Below are 22710 nucleotides of genomic sequence, written 5' to 3' on the forward strand. Positions count from 1 at the left end.
TCTCATTTCTCATCCCCTCTAGACAGTCCAGGAGGTGACAGCTCAGGAGCTGGCATCAGTGCCCTGGTTCACTCATCTGCTTATCCTTCAACTGGCAGTGTGCCAGGCCCATCAGCGATCTGGGACAACTGGCCAGCCCTCAAGGAGGCCCCGCCCCCACCCTCGAAGGGATCAGGTGTAGAAACAGATCTTGTTAATACAGCAAGATGAGCGCTATGAAATGAGGAAGCCAGAGATATTCATCCATCCCAAGTGGGCAGGGGCATCAAGGAGAGCTTCCTGGAGGAGGTGGTGCTGACTTTTACCATTAGCTGCAGACCAGTTTGTTGTTCAGTTGCTAAATTGTGTCTGACTCTTTGCAACCCTGTGGACTGTGGCACACCAGGCTCCTCTGTCCTCCACTACCTCCCGAAGTTTGCTTAAATTCAAGTCCACTGAGTCAGTGATGTTATCTAACCATAGTATCCTCTGCCGCCCCCTTCTCCTTTTGCCCTCAGTCTTTCCCAGCATCAGGATCTTCCAGGCAAGCGTACTGGAGTGGGCTTGCCACTTCTCCAGGGGATCTTACCACCCCAGGGATTGAACCTGTTTCTCCTGCTTGGCAGGCAGATTCTTTACCAGGCAAATTCTTGCAGACCAACAACAAGACCCAAAACAGAGAGTGTCCTGGTGTGAGGCCTCTAGGTTTCAGGGCCTCAAGGGCATGGCCAGATTCTAGAAGCTGCCAGCTTTAGCAAAGGATGAGGTGCTTTGATCTACCCTCCTGGCCCTCTGAGAGGAGCAGTGGTGTGGGGGCTGCACTGCCCCCTCTGGGACCTCCCTGAGCTGCAGACAAGCCAACATGTCACCTGCCCACCTTCCCTGGTCCCACTGTGAGCCCTGACTTTCCACTGCTCCAGCCTGGTAACCAGGCTGAACTTAACCTGGGTGGGATTTGAAGCAGGATCTGCTGACCCAAAATAGTTCCTCTGGAGGACAGACCCGGGGCCTGAAGTTCCTGTCACAGCCATGTTCCTCAAGTCTCACCTACAGGGCCCTCAGGTAGAGTGTGGCCTCTCTGTGAAGCAGACCCTTGTTGTTTGGAGACACCTGGAAATTCCTCCCCCTCCTCCGGGGCTGTGAGCAGATACTGCTTGGATTTACAGGGAGGGCGGGGCCCTGCAGAACAGGGGTGAGCAGAGCAGCCCTGCCCCTCACCTGGCTCTCACCCCCAGGCCAGAAAGAGAGGGAGTCTCCCTGACAGGTGAGGGAGAAGGTGGATCTTGTAGTTGAGAAAGTCTCCCCAAACTGACAGAAATCCTGCCTCTTACAACTTAGACTCATGGGTTCCTGGAAGCGACATTGCTCACTGTGACCTTTCTGTTGGTGGAACCGTGCCCTCCTGAAAGATCTGGTCAGGTCCTAACCCCTGGAACCTGCAATTGTGACCTTACTTTGGAGCAGGGTCCAGGTCTGTGAGGGTCCTTGGTTGAAGGCACTTCTGTTCCTGAGGAATTTGGGAGCATCACCCACCTGGTTCCTCTGTCTGGGAGCTCTCCAACCACATACCAGTGGGGTTTGATGGAGGCTCCCTCATGTGGGTGTGATCCTCATTGACTCCATCCCCAGCCCCTCTCCTCTCTCCAGTGCATGGGGGTGGGCCTGAAAATTCCAAGCATGTAACGTGGTTTTGTCATTCTGGTGACCAGCTCCACCCAGGAGCTAACTGGAGTACAAAAGATACTAGAGCAAAATATGCTCTTAGTACTTTTACTGCTTAGGAATTTACAAGGGTCAGGAGCCCTGTATCAGGGACTGGGGACAGAGACCAGAGTATATGTTTTCTGTGATCTCATATCACTGCTCTTGGTAGACAGAAGGTACTCAGGAAGGTGCTCAGACCACCTGCCTTTGGGCCTATCATGTTTAGTGGGTGCCTGGGACTGAACTGTGCCCCCCAGCCCCCCCCCACCAGCCCAAATTCATAAATTGAAGCCCTACCTCCCAGTGTGATTACATTCAGAAATGGGGCCTTTTGGAGATGATTCAGTTTAGATGAGGTCACGAGGGTGGGGCCACGTGATGGTATTAGTGCCCTTGTAAGAAGAAACACCAGAGATCTTGTTTCCTCTCTCATCCACATGAGGTCACAGTGAGGTCACTGTGGGAAGGGGGCCATCTGTCAGCCAGAGGAGCCCTCACCAGAATCTGACAGTGCAGGACCTGATCTCAGATGTCCAGCCTCTAGAATTGTGAGAAAATAGATTAGTGTTGTGTAAGTCACCCAGTTTATAGTCTTCTTTCATGGTAGCCTGAGCTTAGACTGTATATTGGGCACATGGCTGTTGCTTGACCTTGTGTGCAGGGGCCGCTGTCCTCATGAGGGGGGCCCTGTGCCTTCTTCCTTTCTGTGTCTTCCCCTCCCACAGACCCCCAGGGCTGGTCCAGGTACTAGTGCAGTGCTGGAAGGCCTGCAGGGCCTGTTCTCATCTGCCACGGGTCCTTAAGCAGGTCTATGGGTGACAGGGTCTTGGGGATGTCCCAGGTAGGGCCCCACCCCCCACCTGTGACTTCTGCCCAAAGCCTCTGGGGAGGAAGGTGGCCATTCAGAGACTGCCCTGCCTGGGTGTTCTGGCCCTGTTGGTCTCCCTCGGCTAGGACTTGGGTCTAGGTGGCTGTGGCCCTGGTCTCCCAGCTCTTAGGGGTGTGTTTGATGCTTCACAGTCCTGTGGTTATAGCATGCACCCCTGGCCTGGGGCCGAGATCAGCCTGGTTCCCAGGGTCAGCTGGGAGACCAGGCCCAGGAGTCCTGTCCAAGGGGACAAGAGCCAGGCAGGGACCAAGGAGAAGGGCAAGTCAGGCCTTGAGTAGACAAGGGGCCATAAATGATGCTCAGAATATTTAACCACCAGCACCCCCCCACCCCAACACACACCCAGACTGAGTCCTGTCATTAAACCAGCTGGGTAGTGGGAAGTGGGGTGGGTAGGTCACAAGGGGTGGGACTTCAGCCACATCTGACTGGTCATATTTCCACTCCAGAGAGTTGCTCAGGTCAAGATGTTGAGAGGGTTGTGCTGTGGAGCAGAGGATGGAGGGCAGGAGGCACTTGGGGTGGGAGGCCCTTCCCCAGGAGGGACAGCCCCTGTGGCCAGGCTACTGGGAGCAGAAGGGGTTGGCAGGGGACAAGAAATGGGATGGACCAAGTGGACCCACACTCTGCACACAGGGTGGTGGCAGGTGACACACACAGGGGAAGGGCATCAGTGGGTGGAGTGGGGGACCTGGGGAGCCCGCAGCCTCCACGGTAGAGGGAGGTGTTGAAACCCACTTCCCCTCCCAGGCCCTTCAGTGAACCATTTAGCCAACAGGACATCATGACTGTCCATTCCTACTTCCTCTTGACGGTCAGGGTCACCCTCCTCCAGCCAACACAGCCACCCTTCCAGTGCCGAGGTCGGGGGGACTCTGGGGATAAGTGTGGCTGCCACAAAAAGCAAAGAGGATTATGGCCAGGATCCAGGCATTCCCTCAGGAGTTTTAGGTGAAATTATTAATAAAGGAAAACCCAGCGAGACTAGCAAAGGGCTCAGGCCCCCCAGAACGAAGGTATGAGTTACCCCACTGGGTTACATAACCCAGCCACCTAAGGTGCTGGCGGAGGCCAATGGGGCCATGGAGGGTAGCAGAGGAGAGAGCATCCTGTAAGCTGTGGGGCAGACCAGTGCCTTTTACTGTCCCTTCCCTGCCATGGACATGGATTTTAATGCATCTCACCCAGTTTTCATTTTCCTTCCTCTCTCTTCTGCCCACAGGAATACAGGGCAGCAGTTCTCAAAAGTTGTTGGTCATGGGACCCCTTCAACACTCTTAAACATTGTTGAAGACCCCAAGGTGCTTTTATGTGAGGAGTAGTAACGTTTACTACTATAGACAGGAGAAACGATGACTTTAAAAAATATTATTTCTTTTAAAAACAAAAAGTCTGTTACATGTTAACTTTTTTTTTTTAATGAAAAATAACAAGAAATCTGGTGAGTTGAGGAGTGGCATTGTTTTTGCATTTTTGCAAACCTTTAGCATCTGGCTTAGTAGAAGGCGCTGCGTCTCAGGTCTGTGTCCGCATCTCACCTGCTGTGGTGTGTCCTCTCGGCTGAAGGATGAAGAGAATCTGCATCCCCCAGAGGTGTCGTGGGGAGGGGAGATGCTTGCAGGCCCCTGGGATCTTTGGACCACATTTGGAGGCCTGCTCTGGTGGTCACTTAATCCACACATTCTAGAATATACAGAGAACATGACAGGAGAGGAAGAGACGTCTCTAAACGCTGTGGATTAAGAGGTGGATGAAGCAATCAATGCGGCAGCTCTGCATTGTCTCCCTTCTCCCTCGGGGAGGGGTGATCCCTGCTTGGTCTCGAGGCCACTTGTGTCCTGCCAGACGGGAGCCATGATTTTGAAGCATAAGCTCATAAGAAGGACACATGACCGATTTGGTCATTAGCTTTGGTCACCCAGTGTCTGAACACCCTTCTCTTCTGGGCAGATCCTCTACTGAGCATGTTTTGGCTAAGCCCGGCCAGCCTCCTCCTCCCAGCTCCACAGGAACCAGGTCACCTTCCCTCTCAGTTCTGGAGTCTGAAGGGCAAATGCACACCTGAGTATTGCCCATCACACCTGCCCTCCGGGTACTTAAGTCTTGAGTTTTTGGCAGACGGTTGAGGAGTTACTCATAGCAGCAGGGGCCACACTGGTGGCATTTGTCATTCTGGTGGCAGCGTCTTGTGACAGATGGTGGGGTCACCAGCTGCAGCATCCTCACCAGATGGTCCCTGAAGTACAAACTTGCTGGGGTTTCTGGCAGCGCAACTTCCCTTGATCCTCACATGCCTGCTGAGTTTGGTCCCAGTCTTCCTGCCAGCATGTGAGCTTCCTGGATGCTCCTGATGGTTTCCTCCACCGGTCAGAGGCCTGGACAGGAGGATCCACTCTGACCCTCACCTGCTGCTGAGGCCCATCTAGACTCCGCTTCTTCCTTGTTTCCCAGCACCTCCTACCTGGCTGTCCCCCTGTGCTCAGGCTGGACCTTTCCAGAACACCCTGCAGGGTCCCCAGGGAAACCCTCTTGAGTCCAGCACTGTTATAATCCCATTGTGTGTGAAGCCCCCAGAACCCTCCACACTAGAGGAGTCTTAATGCAGGGTCTTTCTCATCTCACCTCAAATCCCCTCCTCCCTCCCAAGATTGCCTTCTATTATTACAATAGTAAACAGTGAACTTTAAAACGTTTGTAAAACATTAATGGAGAAGGCAATGGCACCCCACCCCAGTACTCTTGCCTGGAAAATCCCATGGACAGAGGAGCCTGGTAGGCTCCAGTCCATGGGGTCGCTAAGAGTCAGACACGACTGAGCGACTTCACTTTCACTTTTCCCTTTCATGCATTGGAGAAGGAAATGGCAACCCACTCCAATCCCAGGGACGGGGGAGCCTGGTGGGCTGCCGTCTATGGGGTCGCACAGAGTCAGACACGACTAAAGCGACTTAGCAGCAGCAGCAGCAGGGGGTAAATAACTCTACCACAAATTTTGTGATTCCAGCCTTCAAAACTATCTCACAACATCGGTGCAGACTGTGTCATCATTCCTTCGGCTTGAACTGGCCACCCTGAGGTTGGGCTTGGCCTTGTGCTTGGACCAACAGAACAGTATGTCATACACCATGTGTGAGTAGGTATTACGGGTCTGCTTGTGGGATTTGCTTGGCCTCTTGTGCTTCTGCCATGAAAGGACATCTCCCAGAGACTGCTAGTGCTGCTGCAGGACCTGGAACAGAATCAGGGATGCGGAATGCTTCGTGGGACAGACCTGGACCATACCCACAGCCTTGAGTGTAAGTGCCACAGGCCCCAGGGTGAAAATTTGTAATTGGTAGGGTGCCGAGATTTTTGAGGATGTTTCACAGTAAAAACTAAGCATCTTACAGAACAAACTAGTTACAGAATTTAACACATGCTACATACTGTGGATAGTCAGAGTTGCCTGTCAATTAGGTAAATCCCCAGGCAGAGCTGAGACTGTATTAACTTTTACAGATGAAACAACTTTTCTACAACTGTCATTCCCATTGTTTTTACTTAATATGTTCTTGAGGCAGGAAAGTGGCTTGACAGGGGAAGACCCACTGGGTGAGCAAGCGTATCATCACATCTAGGCACTGGTTTCCAACTCCAGGCCACCCTGGGGGTAGTGAGGAGATGGGTAGGGTAAGTATGGGGGGTGACCCCCCAGGTTAGGAGGGATTGTTTCAGGTGTCAACAAGTCCCTGGCCTCAAACTGTAACCAAGAGGGACGGGTTATCCCAATGCTGCCATTGAACCTGCCCTTTGATTCCTCAGGTAACCTTCTCCTTTCCTCCCAGGTCTTCCCAAAGTATAAGCCAAGCCGTTGGAGGTATTATTTGGGAGTGGAAGGGCATTCAGGGCAGGGCTCCAGAAAGAAACATGGGCCTGAGGTTCCAGGTGAAGTTCATCCTGAACCAGTGGCATCCTCCCATGTGTGTTGGCCTGGCTTCTCCCGTAGGCAGGCTCCTGTGATAAGCAGGCTGGGGCCACCTTTGAACTATTCTCCAATGGATCTGCACATACATGTCTGGCTCAGAGTAGGTCCTCAATATATATTTGTTGAGAAAGCAAACGAATGAATCCTCCCTTAGGAAACATTACACCCACTGTTTCTCAGCCCACCTCCCACATCCTGATAGCTGGCAGGAGCCAACTGTGTGTGGCTCTGACCTCAGTTCAGCTCTAGGTGACTAAACTGAGCTACAGCGCCCTTAGGCTTCCAGGGACCCGGATTCCAAAGGGCTGGCTTTTGCTGCTAGCTTGTCCTCTCACCAGGTAGACTGTTTACTTTAAGGTTCATATGGAGCCCGGTAATATAATACTCCTTTTACTTTTAACCTTTTTTTTTTTTTTAAAGGGTAACCTCCTTTTGAAAGTATTTATTTGTTCTTAGTCAGAAGAACATTACTTTCCTAGGATATGCTTTTTACCCTTCTGATTCCCTGGTACCACCAGTACCTAGAAAAACTACTTATTTTAAAAATAACCTGAGCTATTATTTCCCTGTCACTGCCCGATCAAGAAGGTTGGGGCTTAAAATAATACTTGAATCTGTTGGCCACTTCAGGTTGAGGTCAATTTCTCTGGCTTTCCAATGACAAGTACAAACACCACTGTATCACGGCCAACTAAGATTCTAAGAAATGGACAAACCATGTGCTTCTTTTGATTGTTCCTGAAGAGATGTTCTTGCCTGTGTGGAAGAATTCAAGGTGCTAAATAATAGTGTCACTTTAGGGTCTGATACCACACTGGGGCATGTCACCTGTTCTCAAAGGACAGTGGTTCCTTCCAAGAGAGACCTCCCAACTGTTAGAATCATCTAACACCTGACTAGTAAGATCCTCGGGATCTTCAATCCCTGTATTCATGCCTAGAACTGATAAGACCCCACACCAGGTACATATTCATGTTTTAAGCAATTTTTAACAACATCTGCAGTAGACATATATATCTTCACAAACTTAAAAAAAAAATACTTTAACATAATACACTGCACAGAACTAGAATTCAACATAATATATATTACATTGCTAAAACAGTCATATAAATATGGGTGGACTCACTGCATTAGAAAAATTCACCTATTAGGCTATTAAAGACCAGTATCAGTAAAGCCCAAAGAAAAACCATTTTAACAGCGGAAACACTGAAAGTAACAACTATGAGGTTTATATGCAAGTTGTGGGAAAGAGAATTCTTTACATTTGCTATTATGTCACAGCAGGCACAATCTGAAATACAATTTTACATTAGCAGTGTATAAAAATACTTTTCTAAATACTTTCAATAGGTATAGTACCACTTTAAAAAACTCCAGGTAGTTATTCCATTTGAGGACCTACCAGAACAACTCAATTTACTGCTCCCAGCTAGCTCTGCAATCATGAGCCTAGAAAACAAGTTCCTCCCTCATGGAGGAACACTGCACGTGCGCGCGCACGCACACCTACACAGTAAAAGAACCTCGTGCATCTCTGGTGAATACTGATGAGTCACTGATAGGCAGCAATTTCAAAGCATGAAATGATGTTCTGAAGCCTGTTTTCAGTTCCAGATTTGGCATGGATGGGCAAAGAGGCCAAAGTAAGGTGGATTTTGTGTGTATATGACTTCTCTTCCACTTGTGGGCACTCCCCAGAAGAGAGGTTTAATCAGGCATGTCAATATTTAACTTGGGGGGTGGGGGGACATATTTCCCAGGGCTCTGTGTTATCACCACCCTGGCTTTCTTTCCAAACATTGGAGCGATCTTAGGAGCTTCTGGAGCCGATGTTTCTTCAGCATCTTCACTATCTTCATGATGTAGATCATAGGAAATGTTCCCATATTCTCTTAAACATGGGAAAATTTCAAGCAGAAACTGACAGAAATCTCTGCGAATACCAAACCACCAATGGTTGCCCCCTTTTCGCCTAAACGTTGTGGCCATTAATGTGATTAATGAGAGCCAAAGGGGGACGAATATGGAGATGTAGGAGAACATGTTGTGTCCATCCAGCCTGTGCACCAGCAGAACCTCGAAAATGAGCAGGGGCACCACGATCGTTATCCAGCAGATGGCCATGGTCACGTGGGTTCTTCGCTGCTCAGCAACCACATCCAGGGAGCGCAGGAACAGCAGGGACCAGACGATGTAATAGAGGACCACCAGGCAAAGGAACGACATGAGGATCCACAGTGGCACAAACACCACCAGCCACGGCCAGTGGATGATCCGGTCCAGCCTCAGGGCGATGAAGATGAACTGCAGGATGTTGACGGAGCACAGGATCTCCAGCTCCAGGGACCGGTCGTGTCGGAAGCCCCAAACGCAGGCGGCCACGGACACGGGGGACACAAAGAAAAGCGGCATGAAGACCAGCAGCCAGAAGTGGGTCCCCCGCTCCACCCGGTCACAGACCAGGACCTCAAACATAAGCAGCAGCAGGTGGATGCCCACGGCGATCAGCATGGCCTTGAACTCCACACAGGCCTCTCCCTCCGTGCGGTAGCGCGGGTTTCGCGCCCAAACACCCGCGCCGACCGAGGCGCCCGCGAGGACCAGAAGCTTCCACAACCAGATGGGGGCGAACACGGCCCAGTAGCTCCATTGGATGACACCGTCCAGTCGGAGGGGCAGCAGCACTGAGAAGAGCAGCAGGCAAGCGTAGATGAGGAACTTACTCGGGTTGAAGTCCTGGAACAGGCCCCTGGGGTTCATGGCCAGGCCGCTGCCCGCCTTCCGGCGGGCGCCGCCTCTGCGCCGTTCCCAGACCCGCCGCCTCGCCGGCTAGCCCGGGCCCGCTCTTGGTGGACAGAGGCCCGGCGCCGGCCAGGACCGGCTTCCGGCCCCGCCGCACCTAGAGGCCGAAACACGTGCGCGCGCGGTCACGTGGCCTGGCCGGAAGAGCGGTGGGTGGGGCGTCCGCGCTGGCGCTCTCCCCGCGACCCGAGAGGCCGGGCGGCGCCGAGCGTTTGCGAGCGGTAGCCGCGCCAGCCCTGCCGCCCGCCTTCACTTTGTACCCATTTGGAAGGCAGCTACTGCGTGTGGCGCGGGAAGGGTAGGGGCAGAGGATTCTGCCTGGATTCCTGGCGCGCTGGTGACTCTCTGGCCGGTCCGTTGCTAGCGAGCGGGCGGCGACCTCGGGCGGCCGCTTCCTGGCGGCGTCGGGAGTAGGGAGGCGGGAGTGAGCTCACATCCTCCGGCCGGCCCGGGGGCGGGGCCGAGGAGAGGTAGGGGGTGGGGCTCAGCCCAGGGGGCGGGACCGAAGAGTGGTAGGCGCGGCCTGCCGCGGGTGCCCCACCTTCGCCCGCAGCCGACCAGGGGTTCAGACGCCGGCGGTGAGGCTTGGGCGCCCGCTGCGCTGATGGCGGACGGCATGGGAGCGAGCTGGGCGGGGGCCGGGGCGGGGGCCGGGGCGGGGGGGTGGGAGTTTGTGAGCGAGGGAGTGGGTGCTGCTGACTGAATGCACAGGACGGGTGCGCGCGGGAGGCGGTGGGCTTGTGCCTGTGCGGAGAGGCGCTCGTGCGTGCGGTCAGCGCCCGGTTTGTGCGTGGAACTGGCGGCTTCCGGAGCTGGACCCCACCGGGCGGGCCGCCGGCGGTTCTCCGGCCGTCTGTGAAGTGGCCGAGGCAGAGTGCCGTGGGGGGGGGGGAGGGTCTCAACCCGGAAGTGGAGGGTGGGCGCTGGAAGGGCATTAGACCCTGCAGGGTCCGTTGGCAAAGTTGCGACAAGCAGGTGCTTCCTGCCGCTGGTCATCCGGCAACTTAGAGCAGAATGGAGATTCCGGTTGAGTCCTTCGTCCTCCTTTGACTTGTCTGGTCCTGCCTTAGTCTGATTCTCACAGATACTGTTGGGGCCAGGGGTTGGAGCCAGAGATCAAGAAATCTGGCTTCCAGTTCAAGTCCTACCACCCAGCCGCTGAGAAGCCTGGGCAGGACGTGTGCTTTCTTGGCCTCAGGGGTCCTGGGCTGTAAGTTGGGGTCCGGCCGTGGTGGTATCCAGGACCCCAACTTGTCTGCTCCGCCGACGCTAGAGGCCCCTCCCTGCCTTCTCCAGGCTCCCTCTTCAGAGCCCTGGCTGCTCACCTTTCCTGCCCTTCAGCTCCCATAGAATCTGCCACACTCAAGTGCTGGGCTCTGAGCCTGTCAATGGGGCTCGGCTGGTGTGGGGTCTCCCAAAGAAGGGATTCTGGAGACAAAAGTGGTGGCCATGGTCCAGACTCAGGAGCCAGCCTTCCCCAGTCCACCTCGAAGTTGGTGAAGCCTGGTGAAGGGTGGACAGTCCCATCTCTCAAAGCTCTCCCACAGCTTCACCACCCTCCCCTCAGCCAGGCCAGTTGGGCGGTCCTCAGGAAAGGGACTCCAGCTGAGTGAACCTTAATCTCAGATTCCAGTCTTCAGGGTCCCTTGTTTGTTAGGACCCCTTGGGAGTCACTGTGGGGAGACTGTTGACTATATGGGACACCAGGTTCACCCTCCACCCCTTCTTCCCAGGCTCCAATCCATCTGTTTTGCATCCTGGTTTTTCTTTTACTGTTTCCTTTCAAGGAGGGATTTGTCAGCTGAAACAAAATTAAAAATTCGAAACCCCTCTACCAGTCCAACTACAAAATGGGCTAATAATAGCACTAAGGACCATTTGACGTTGAGATGAATCCATACATGGAAAACACTTTGCGTTTAGAGAAACAGGAGCCGGTAATATTTACCACACTGGGGCAAGTAAATCCTTTAGGGGTGGGACTGACTGGCAGCCCCCCAGGGAGGCAGTGGCCAGGCCAGGTCTTCTGGGCCCTGTTGGAATGGGCAGAAATCCTGTAGCCAGATGACCTCAGGGTCATCTATCTTTACTGTCTTTGTGGCAGAGGTTGAAGTTTGGAGTATGTTGTACTATCTCTGCAGCTCCTTAGGACAGGGACCTGTTTTTCTCCGTCCAGGAAGGGGGAATCATACGATGGCTGGTCACCATCCAATGAGTCCTTGCTGCACCCTCCTGAGGGGGTCAGAGCCTGCTTATGGGTTTGAGGTGGAGCCACAGGGAGAGGCTACTGTCTGCTGCCCCCACAGCTGGCTTTCCTGTGCCCGTAGGCCTGAACCCTCAGTTCTGTACAAGACTCCTCTCCTTTGCTACTTTCCCTGATGTAGTTAGGGTCTCAAGGACCTCCCCCTGTCCTTACATTGACCTTTCAAGCTAACAGAGGTTGTTTGTTCTGTGCCAGGTGCTGACCACCAGTGACCTTGAGCCTGGCATACACCCCAGAGCATCAATGCCCTGGTCCCCCAGTGTAGGCCTGTCATGCTGATTCTGGGCAGCAGCCTGCAATGTGTCTATGCCGCATGATCTCACCCCTGCTCAGCATCCTCAGTTGGCCCGGGAGGCCCCCAGAGCTTGCCCTGGCCCACCTGTGGTCCCCTGCTAGTCAGCTGTCCTCCCTCAGAACTTGCCATGCTGATTTTCTGTTCAGGGTCAGCCCACCACCCCAGCCTCCCTCCCTCCTGAACTACCAAGACTCAAGACAAGGCTTCAGTCCCAGGAAAACATTCTCGACTCCTGGTGGATCGATGACCCTTCTCTGACCTCCCTTCACTTCAGGGGCTTTGTTTCTGGGGGACTTCTTTCACTGGGTTGAGTCTGTTTGGCCGTCTTTTTCTCCGTGAGATTGGAGCTCGGACCCCCGGGCAGCACATATGTTGCAGCTAGTGCTTGAGGGAAGTCAGTTGAGTGAATGAGTCCATCTGCATCTGCTCAGGATGGTGCTTCTCTGCCCCCTCGCTCTGAGCATGTGGGGTCAGTAGCCAGGCCCAGTCCCCAGGCCAGCATCATGGGCCCTGTGCTGTCCCTTCCCCCTCCCCCGTCCCTTCTTTCCAACTTGTCATAACCATAGCAGCTCACAACAGTGGTCAGGAGCCTGGGCACAGGGTGCTCAGTGGGTTTTCTGTTCAGGTCTCACAGGCCAGAATCGAGGGCCTCATTCACTTCTGAAAGGCCCTGATGAGAATCAGTTTCTGGGTTCATTTAGCTTCTCTGCATTCAGTTCCCTGGAGCTGTGGGACTGAGGCTCCCCTTTCCTTGCCAGCCGTCAGCCAGGGTTGCCTCTTGGCCACCCATTCCTTGTCAGTGGCCCCCTTCACCGCCACCAGCATTGGGTTGAGTCATTCCTCCACTTTGAATCGCTGTGGCTCATCCTCCTGCTGCATCTCTGCTGCCTTTTCTGTTTTTAAGGACTCATGATCGCATTGGGCCCTGCTGGATGGTCAGTTCCCCTGAGCAGCTGGGACCAGGGCAGGAGTGTGGCCCCAGGAGACAGGGTCCCCCTCTGAATGTCCTCCTAGTAGTGACTTAGGTCAGAGAATGATCTGTACAGAAGGCCCAGGGACATTTTCCCTTTCAGACCCTTTTGGGTTTGCTCACCTCAGCTTCTTCAGGAGGAAACCACAGCCCACATGGCCCTTTGTGTCACCCTTGGCGCCTCGGTGCTCTGTGGTCCCCTCCATCTCCCAGGCCAACTTGTGAACCCTGGCACTGTTGTCCCCAAGCTCTGTGACCTTGGCAAGTATTCCCACCTCTGGTCCAGTCAGTGAGATGGAGATGAATTCATAGAATTGTTAAGTGTAAAATGAAACAACGTATAAAAACTCAGAACACACTCACTTATCCTACCCTGTTGGTGGCCGTGGTCTCTGTTTTGGCCGTAGAGGAGGCATCCCTCCTTTGAGAAGCCTGTCCTCCCTGCCATGTGATCAGTCCTGGGGCTCACACCACCAGGCATTGGAGCCCTATCCTTGCTTGCCTGGTTGTTCCTGGCACCCCGAGGGCAGGGCCCCTCTTTCATCTCTGTGTCCGCAGTTGCTAGCTCAGGCCTGTATGCAGTAGACATGTCCAGGAAAGCACAGGCAGGCAAGAGGGATGCAGCTGATGTGGCAGCTTTCCCATGTGCTGAGCGACGGAGCAGAGCAGCTTGTCTAAAGCTCAGAGATGCTACATTTACAGGGAGGATTCTGGGCTCCCAGGAGTACACCCTGGAGCACCCCAGCCCTTCAGATGTGCTAGGCTCAATATTTCAAAGCTCTGTATCATCTGAAGTTCATGCGGTGGCAGAGGCATGACCCTCATTTTACAGATGGGGAAACTAGACACAACTATAGTTTTCTGCTGAATTTTCAGCTGCAGACTTTCCTGAGTCCTGCCTTTGGCCCAGCTGGTAGCCTGGCCCTGTGCAGTGGCTCAGTCCAGTGAGAATAGGCCCACTGAAGAGCCAGACTCTGAGGCCCTTGGAGACCTAGGCTCATGTTTTAGCAGATTTTCCTCAACCTGTGTATTCATTTAATAAATACATATCTAGCATCTGCCCCATAACCTGGGCCCCATCCTGATGTGGGATGCAGCTTTGCACAGCTCTGACTACTCCTTTGCTGCCCCCCTTCCCAGTTCAGGAATCACCTCCAAGAAGCCCTCCCTGATCACTCCCTCCCTATGTACATCACCCTGTTCTATTTCTCCTGTTTCCTTTATGGTCACTAAATACATGCTTGCTTTACGAAAATCTGGAAAATGAGTTGTTTACAGAGAGGGGGAGAAAGCTCTCATCTTACTACCTACACAAAATCACTATTAACATTTTAGTGTAGTTCGTTCCACATGGTCTCCTCTGCAAAAGACATGTCATTATCCACATACCATTTTAGTCTGCTTTTTTGCTTAACGTTAATCCTGCAACTCACTTATTTTCACATCTCTGAGTCATGAATTCACTGCCCAATTGACGGTGTCTTACAGGCACTGTCAGCGTGTTTTGAAATCCAGCTCTTCCAAAGGGGGTTCTGTTAGCTTCTGATGGTCGCCTGGGGGGCACTGTCAACTTGAGAGCACTTTGTATTAAATTTCACATAAATTCAGTTCCAACTCATGGTGTTTTTAGGCTGTGGTGTTAGTGCAAACTCAGACTCCAGCCTGCCTGAGTCCTGGCTTGTTCACGTTCTCAGGGCTAATTTTGTTCCCTCCCTACATCTGGAATCGAAGTCGAATGCCATTTCTCTCTGACAGGGCTGTTTATCATTCCTCTTCCATGCAGGGAATAGCCCTTGTTGGGGGGTCCCAGTTTTACTTAGATGCCTCTTACTAGCTGCTCCTGCCTGGGATTTTTTTTCCTTCGTGATACATGAAACAGTGGTATGTCTTATAATCAATGATATTTCCAAGGTGATGAAATAACATAAAGAGAACCATGTCAGGTCCCCATAAATTCATCATGAGCGTCTTTATAGTGGCCCCGCAGGCTTGTCCCTAGCTTTCCTCACCTGTTCCCTTGTTGCATCTTGGGTTTCTTCCTGTTCTTTTCTAAGATAAGAGTCACTGTTGTCTTTCTTACTCCACGTATCCTCTTCTGCACTGAGTTTCTTATGGTAATTCCCAGAAATCGAATTGCTGGATTGAAGGAATGAATATTCCTAAGACTCTTGACATGTAAAGTCTAGTGTTTTTAGAGGTTGAGTCTTTTTCTTTTTTCTATGTTGTCTTTGCAGAAACAGAATCAGTACGAATCTGCCACTACTGAGAGCAGCTGGTCAAGTGTTTTCGGTCTATAAAACTCCACAAAGGTGAAGGATAACGTTAACAAGGTAAAAAGGCCCCAGTGAAATGTAGACTTGGGTGTCGGGCTGCATAAGATTGAAAGTCAACTAAAAACCAGGACTGGTTTTGACATGTGTGTGTGGGGTCAGTGGTTTATTTGGGGTCAATCACAGTAACCTCCAAATATTAGGAACCCATAAACCGAGCCCTGGGATTATTTAATTTGTTGTTGTTATTGTTACGTTGCTAAGTCGTGTCTGACTCTTTGTGACCCCATGGACTGCAGCATGCCAGGCTTCCCTGTCTTTCACCGTCTCCCAGAGTTTGCTCAAACTCATGTCCATTGAGTTGGTGATGCCATCCAACCATCTCCTCTGTCACCACCTTCTCCTTCTGCCCTAAATCTTTCCAGCATCAGGGTCTTTTCCAAATTCCAATTTATTTTGAGGCATCCAAATATAGTTAAACTTCATTAATTCAAACCTTTTCTTGTAGTTATGGGCAAGAAGCTTTCTGAACGATGGGATGTTGTTCAAGAAATGGTAGGCCACTCAAAATCCATTGTTTGTACTTAAATCGGCACTACCTGAATATTTTCAACAGTTCACATGTGAAATCTAAGTCTTCTTCTCCCAGTCTCATTGAGTACACTGTTAATTTACTCCCCCAAAAGTCTACTATGGCATAGGGTTAATCCTCACTCCTCTTCTCACCTGGCTTTGTCACAAATTGTGGGAGCATGTGTCATGGATGATGTGTTTACTGGGACAGAAGCAAGACATTTGTCAGCTTTAAATCACGATTTCACTCTGGAGTACCTCTCATTCTTCTACTAACTGGTGCAAAGTAGCAAATGACAATAAACAAACCAACAAGTACAAGAAATGCCTCTGCCTATCACTCAGTGACCCCAGGAACTGTATGAGGTTCTTGCCTTTAGGGGACCGTCAGTCTGGCCTGCAGGGTACATGGAGACAGTGGGTCACAGGGTGGAGTCTCCCTGCCACAGAGCTTTGGCAGCTTCTCATTACTAAGGACCGAAGCCAAGCGCCTTCCCATGCCCTTTGAGGCCTGGTTCACCAGCCTCCCTCCTCCCATCTCTCTGGCCTCATTTGACTGCTTGCCCTATGGCTGCCTCAGAGACATCGTGAGTTTGCATGTCTGTGCATACCCCTCCGGGGGCAGCTGGGACTGAGCCTGGCTCTGCACTTGGGCTTCAAGCCATCCACCATCACTCTGCCGTGGGCACCTCCCAGGACAATTGTGTGCTGGATCCTACGGCCTTGACCCCAAGGACTGCTTACTCAGCCATACAGTCACACGGCACAGACATGACACACGGAGCAACCCTGGAAGAGCCAGAGGGTGGACCAGAGTTCCCTGGGCTGAAACTAATTGAAAGTCAGCTGAAAATGAGAGAAAGAGAAGCGTTGGGAATAAGCTGTCGGGTGAGGATTGGGCTGGCTGGGTGATGGGGGAGGAGGAGGCTGGAACAGAACCCTGAACTAGATGGATGCCAGAGTCCCCCGGTGGATTTAAGCATGAACCACAGAAGGGACCACCTGGATTCAAAGCTCAGCTCTGTCATTTATGCAGATATGTGTCCTTGACCACACGACCCAGCGTCTGTGAAATGGGGATGATGACTTTGCCCCTGATAGGATAAAGGCGGGCTGATAGAGATGCAGGGCTGGCACGTTTGGGCAACCACCACCATGTGTGTACCTGCTGCTCGCCCTCTCGCCTGTGCTGAGGCTCAGAGAAGGGTGTCTTCGCAGGAAGCGAAGACAAGAATCACGCTTGGGGGGCACAGGTAACAACTAAAGGGGAACTTTGGTTCTGTAGTGTAAATAAACCCAGGTGACTGTACCTAATTCATTTCTCCACCTGGACCCAGGTCTGTTTTATCAGTTAAAGGGAACAGGACAGGGCGGGGATCTCCCAATGCAGCGCTGCTGGCTAAACAAGCAGATCCCTCAACTCAACCCCAACACCCCGAATCAGAGTCCTTGCAGGTTGGGTTCGGAATCCAAAGTTTTTTAAAGCTCCCTGAATGATTCCAGCGTGTGGCAAGCTTTCAGAACCCTCAGCCAGCTGACCTCTGACAGGTTATCTTAGTCCTTGGTGGTAGGTTTAGTTGCTAAGTCGTGTCCGACTTTCTGCGACCCTGTGGACTAGAGCCCACCAGTCTCCTCCATCCATGGGACTTTCCAGGCAAGAATACTGGAGTGAGTTGCCATTTCCTTCTCCAGGGGATTTACCCCTCCCAGGGGTTGAACTGGGTCTCCTGCATTGCAGGCGGATTCTTTACCAACTGAGCCACTAGGCATTGCTCCTTAGAGTCTGTGTTTCTGTCCCCATCAAAGGCCCTGTGCCGCCATGGGAGCACCTGGTCCAGAACTCACCTGCTGTCATCAGAGATGGGGCGGATCCCCTGGTGCTGACTCAGGTGATGAAACAACAAGGAGGGGGACCACTAAGTCTAGAACTAAGTTTCTAGCCGCCACCCAGTGCCCTGCCCTGGCAGTCGTCTTTGAGGAGAGGGAAGCAGCAAACTTCAGACCTGGGCTGCTTTCTCACCATGAATCAGCTGAATGTAAATGGAAAATGTATTTTTGAGGCTGGAGATACATTACAGCAGCAGTCCCCCAACCTTTTTGGCACAAGGGACTGGTTTCGCGGAAGACAATTTTTCCATGGATGGCTAGGGGGTAGGGGGAGATGGTTACAGGATAATTCTCGCACAGCTGTCGGGAGCGGCTGTAAATACAGATGAAGCTTGGCTCGCTCGCCCACCATTCATCTGCTGTGAGGCTCAGGTCCTAACAGGCCATGGACTGGTACTGGGGTTGGGGATCCCTGCATTACAGGACGAAAACCAAGACCAAGCAATCCCTCCTTTTATAGCAAGGAAGATGAAGTTGTGCAGAGTTCCTGTTGGTCTTGGCTTTTTGTCTTGTAAGAACATAAAAATTATTTACCATCATTGAGGTTCTTTCTGAATTGCCGGAAACAGCTATAAACTTTCTGGTCTTATCCAGGGAGCCCTCAGGGTGGTGAGTTACTGCTCACGTGATGAATTCCTATTGCAGATCAGCACTTGCAGATTTCCCCCATGAAGACAGATAATTTCTTGAACCCCAAGTGCTTTTACAGAGCAGAGGTTGGAGAAAAGAAGTTTTACTTTACAGTTTCTAAGTGGGTGATTTTTAAAACTCAGTGAAATGGTTTTACTGGCTATCAGGCACACCACAACAGATGTATAGGCGAAAGGGAACATCGTCAAGTACATGGTTGGGAGCTGGGGTGTGCGGGGGGCAGAGGTATGAAGAAGAGCTAAGATTTTTTTTTTTTTTAACGAAAAAACAGGTACACATTTAGAAGTAAATAGCAGGCGTTTCTGGCTGAGTGTGTTTCTGGAAGCAAGAGGCCAGAAAACAGTTTTCACTGTCACATACAATGACGGTGCCCATGGCAGTGATAACAGTAAGAAGAACTTGCTTTATTCGCGTGGGGTGGGGGGGAGGTTTGCCCACATTCCAAGGAGGACACTGATGCTCAGAGAGCCCAAGTGCCTGACCAAGGCCACAGCCGGATTGTGCACCCTGGGGTCACTGCACAGCGCTGCCTTATCTGCACAAAGTGCGGGGAGGAGACAGAACATCATTCTGGCTTGCGCTAAGTTGGATGTACTCCTAGGAAAAATCCTGGAGGGATTCTGCCAAACAGCTGGTGAGAAGTTGTTTTTAAAGAATCATTTCTTGAATGACTATGTCTCACCATTAAGAAAAAAAAGTGTGTATTGACCTTGGGTGAACAGAGAGGAGTGGATAAGAACCCCTTTTCTGATACAGTAACACAGGCAGTGCTTCTGGGTGGGATTTTGAGAAGATGCTGGGAAGGGTCTTTGTCCCTCCCACAAGGCCCGGGTTGCTGGGAGTCCTGCTCACCTGTCTGGGTCACAGCCGCCAGGGAGGGGTGAGGGTGACACTCCTGATGAGCTGGGTTTTCTCCTTTTCTTGTGAGTTGACATTCCTGTTTCTATCCCAGGGAACACAGGTCCAACCAGCAGACTGCCTGCTTCCCGTGAGCAAGGCTCTGACCTCGGTGTTGTCCTCACCTTTCAGTGGAGAGGTCTGCATGGATCACTCCTGCATTTCCACCTGAACACAGGGACCAGGGGAATGTGGTCGGGGGATCAGGGCTCAGACCCAGGCTGGGTTTGGCTTCTCAGCACACACAGTAGGCATTGACATCAGGCTGTCTCCTCAGCAGAGCCAGTGAGGGACATGGTCTGGGGCCCTGCTGCTTCCAGCTCCTTGGTCCACTGTCTTGTGGCCCATCGACTTATCCTACCCCTGTCTCCTGACCAAGCTGCTTCCTGGCCTTGTGCCCCTGGGGCAGCTTCTCTGTCTGGTTAGTGGTAGCGCTGGTCCAGATCCCACCTTTGCTGCTTACTGGGCACACAGCTCAGTCATGGTACCTCTGTTCTCTTTACTGTAAGATGAGGTGATGCAGGGACTCAGGAGGGCAGCCATGGGACTGGCTGAAGGCAGGCTTGGGAAGCCCTGGAACAGTCCTGACGTGCAGGGAAGCCGTCCAGAGCTGTTAGCCACCCTCCTGTGTAGAAAGCAGTCTTGCTTCCTTTTATCTTCACGCAGTGGGTCCTTGCAAAAGAACCTGGGCAGGCCGGCTGCCGGCTGCAGTATTTCCTCACCAGCCTGGTCCTTTTCTCTCTTGTTTGCAGCTTTGGGGAAGGGAGTAGGATTTTATTGCCGCTTTGGTGGGACAGTTACTTCCTATGTGTGTGTGTGTACTATTTGTGTACTCAGTTGTGTTCATCTCATTGCTGCCCCAAGGGCTGTAGCCCCCCAGGCTCCTCTGTCCATGGATTTCCAGGCAAGAATACTGGAGTGGGTTGCCATTTCCTCTGCCAGGGAATCTTTATTTTTTGGGTCTGTGATAAAAACCTGATGACCATATGCAACAGAGGGGCTTGCTGTAGCAGTCGGTCCATGAGGGAGGTGGCAGGGCTCACACAGGAAATTGCTGCTCCTCAGAGCCAGGGCCTGTCTCTAGGTGGCAAAGGAGAGGGTGGAGACCCATAGTACCAATGCCCCCATGCCTTGGGCTGGATTCAAGCTTTTTTTTTTTTTAATTTATTTTATTGAAGTATAGTTGATTTACAATGTCATGTTAATTTCTACTGTACGACAAAGTGACTCAGTTATACACGTATATACTTTCTTTTTCATATTCTTTTCCATTATGGTTTATCACAGGATATTGACTAGAGTTCCTTGTAGGAACTATACCGTATACAACTATACAGTAGGACCTTGTTGTTTGTCCATTCTGTATATAATAGCTTGCATCTGCTCACTCCAAAGTCCCAGTCCATCCCTCCCCACCCCCCTCTCCCTAGGCAACCAGAAGTCTGTTCTCTATGTCTGTGATTCTGTGTATGTCTTATAGATAAGTTCATTTGTGTTATATGTTACATTTCACATACAAGCGATATCATATGATATGTCTTTCTCTGACTTACTTTACTTGACAGGACAATCTCTGTGTCCATCCATGCTGCTGCAAGTGGCATTATTTTATCCTTTTCTGTGGCTGAGTAGGATTCTCAAGCTTTTATTTTGTACTAATCCCTCATTTAGTTTGGACACAGCTGGCTGGACTTCTCTCTTAAGATAAATCATAGCAGACACTTACATGGCCTGTGCCAGCCCAGGCGCATCGCACAGGTGGGCACAGGTGTCTGACAGTTTCAGCTTCGGGGTCACGGCCTCCCCATCTAAGCCCTCATAGGACACCCAGGAGTGCTGACCCAGCAGTTGGGTTGTGGAATCCAAAGCCCAGTTGATGTGGGGCTCGAGGGGCAGTTGTCTTCCAGCAGTGTGGCCAGACCTTCACGCTCTTGTGAGATGGAAGGTGCAGAGCATGTGCCGGGGCTATTGCTTGGGATCGGCTGCTGCCAAGCAGGCCAGGACCCCCACCCCCGAGATGCCTTACCCCCCCCCCCCCAGCCATGCCCTCCCCTAACTCAGAGCAGCAGGGCTGAATCCGGGCGAGGAGCTCTCCAGGCAGCTGTGCCTCCTCTGTACATTGCCCCAGACCCACATTTCCTGTGCCCCGAGAAACAGGTGCGTCAGCCCAGGCAGTTACAGGGCTGCTGTATTGCGTGGTCAAGGTGAGGGCTGAGGTATCAGCCAAGGTCAGAGCCAGGTGCCTGGGGGAGCCTTGTGGGCAGAGGCAGTGGTGTGCTGGCTGCCTGGCCTCCATGCAGACTCAGTGTCTGCGGCTGCCCTCTGATGGCTCTGGGACAAGTGCAGGGAGCATGACTTGGGACGCCCCCCAAATTGTAACAGGCCTCCTCTGTCTATGGTCATTTCCTTTGGGTGGGTTTGGCAACCATTTCAAGACAGGTGTCCTTCCTTGGTCACTGGGCTGATGGTCACTCTCCACGTGCAGTCGGGGGATGTACTCCTCAGCAGAGAGGTGGAGGTGCAGGGGCTTCTGCTGCAACCAGTCAGGGGGCTGAGCTTGTTGAAGCTGGAGCTGGGTACAGACGGTGGGTGGGCCTCAGAGAAAGAGTCCACCAGGCCCACCCTGGCTCATGCCTGTGTACAGACTTTCCTGGGAGACAAGGAGGTCATGGAAGTTGTTGAGGGGGCAAGGCCAGACCTTGATTGTGAAGGGGCAGGAGGGAGTACACTCCCTATCCCCCCACACAAACGTCTCATAGGAGCTCTGACTGCAGTCACAGAGACCAGAGCTGAAGATGAGAGAAGCTGAGTCAGAGGTTACCGAGTGTGGGAGGACTCCTGGGGGAGGCAGAGATGGGCTGTGGAAGGGTGGTGATAGTGGCTTTGCCTTCCAGAGCCATCTCTGGAGGCTGGGATGTTCGAGTTTCTCCCGCTAGCCCCGCAACCCCCTGGGCAGGGCTTTCCATGTGGGGGTGTCAACAAGGGCTCCCCAACTCTGAAACACCACCTCCCGCTGCCCCAACATTGCCCCGTGTCCACAGCATGCCATCCTTGCCCTGCTGGACTTGCTAAAGCCATTCCAGTTCCTCTGAGACAGCCCTGTTCAGCCTTGCCTGCCGCTTCCTGGGCTTCCCCACTTCCAGCCTTTGTTTTTCTCAGCACCCCGGCCTCCAGTGCCCTCCACCTCCTCACCCTTGTGTTTGGCAGGATCCTCTTTGCTTTTTCTAGCCTGGTTCTGCAAAGCTCCACCTGTCATCGGACACACCTGGCCACCTGCTTCATTCTGCTGCGTTTCCACTTTGCCCTGAAGTTCTCTGAAACCCTCTCCTCATTCAAGGCCTTGGTTTCCTGCTCTGTAAGACGGGACAGTACCATGTCGGGGATCTAGTATGAAGATTGTTTGCCGTGACCTTCGTGGAAGCGCCAGCACACAATAGGTGCTAAATAAAGCCATCAGTCTTTCCTGCTCTACACCAGGCGTGAGGCCACTCAGGTGGAAGACACTGGAGGAGGGGCACCTCACCTCTCCAGGGACTAAGGAGTAGACAGTGGGGAGCTCC

General features: G+C 52.3%; 2 protein-coding genes across 11 annotated transcripts in view; one reads left to right on the forward strand and one right to left on the reverse strand.

Annotated features, from left to right (window-relative positions):
* Positions 1 to 5576: 5576 nt before the first annotated feature.
* Positions 5577 to 22710, forward strand: part of RALB (RAS like proto-oncogene B) — a 71765-nt gene continuing 54631 nt past the window's right edge. For 2 of the 9 annotated variants that reach the window (XM_081575991.1, XM_081575984.1), the window contains exons 1-2: positions 9500 to 9696; positions 15107 to 15202. The gene's annotated coding sequence lies outside the window, so the exon portion shown is untranslated. Of the gene's footprint in view, positions 5869 to 8078; positions 8186 to 8683; positions 9243 to 9499; positions 9815 to 9883; positions 9923 to 15106; positions 15203 to 22710 lie in introns of those variants that run through there. The other 7 variants (XM_081575993.1, XM_081575985.1, XM_081575990.1 and 4 more) reach the window with 6 other exon arrangements.
* On the reverse strand, positions 7510 to 9750 carry TMEM185B (transmembrane protein 185B). Of its 2 annotated transcripts, XM_081575982.1 has the most exons (2): positions 9268 to 9750; positions 7510 to 9090 (listed from the first exon to the last, which is right to left on the reverse strand). In XM_081575982.1, exons 1-2 carry the CDS (start codon positions 9300 to 9302, stop codon positions 8250 to 8252), a joined length of 876 nt encoding a protein of 291 aa, XP_081432108.1. In that variant the 5' UTR covers positions 9303 to 9750; the 3' UTR covers positions 7510 to 8249. The 2 variants fall into 2 exon arrangements, with proteins under 2 accessions (XP_081432108.1, XP_081432107.1); XM_081575981.1 differs by having other exon boundaries at positions 7510 to 9750.

The sequence above is a fragment of the Giraffa tippelskirchi genome, chromosome 3 (assembly GCF_054371585.1).
Source record: "Giraffa tippelskirchi isolate mGirTip1 chromosome 3, T2T-mGirTip1v1.2.pri, whole genome shotgun sequence".
Taxonomy (NCBI): Eukaryota; Metazoa; Chordata; class Mammalia; order Artiodactyla; family Giraffidae; genus Giraffa; species Giraffa tippelskirchi.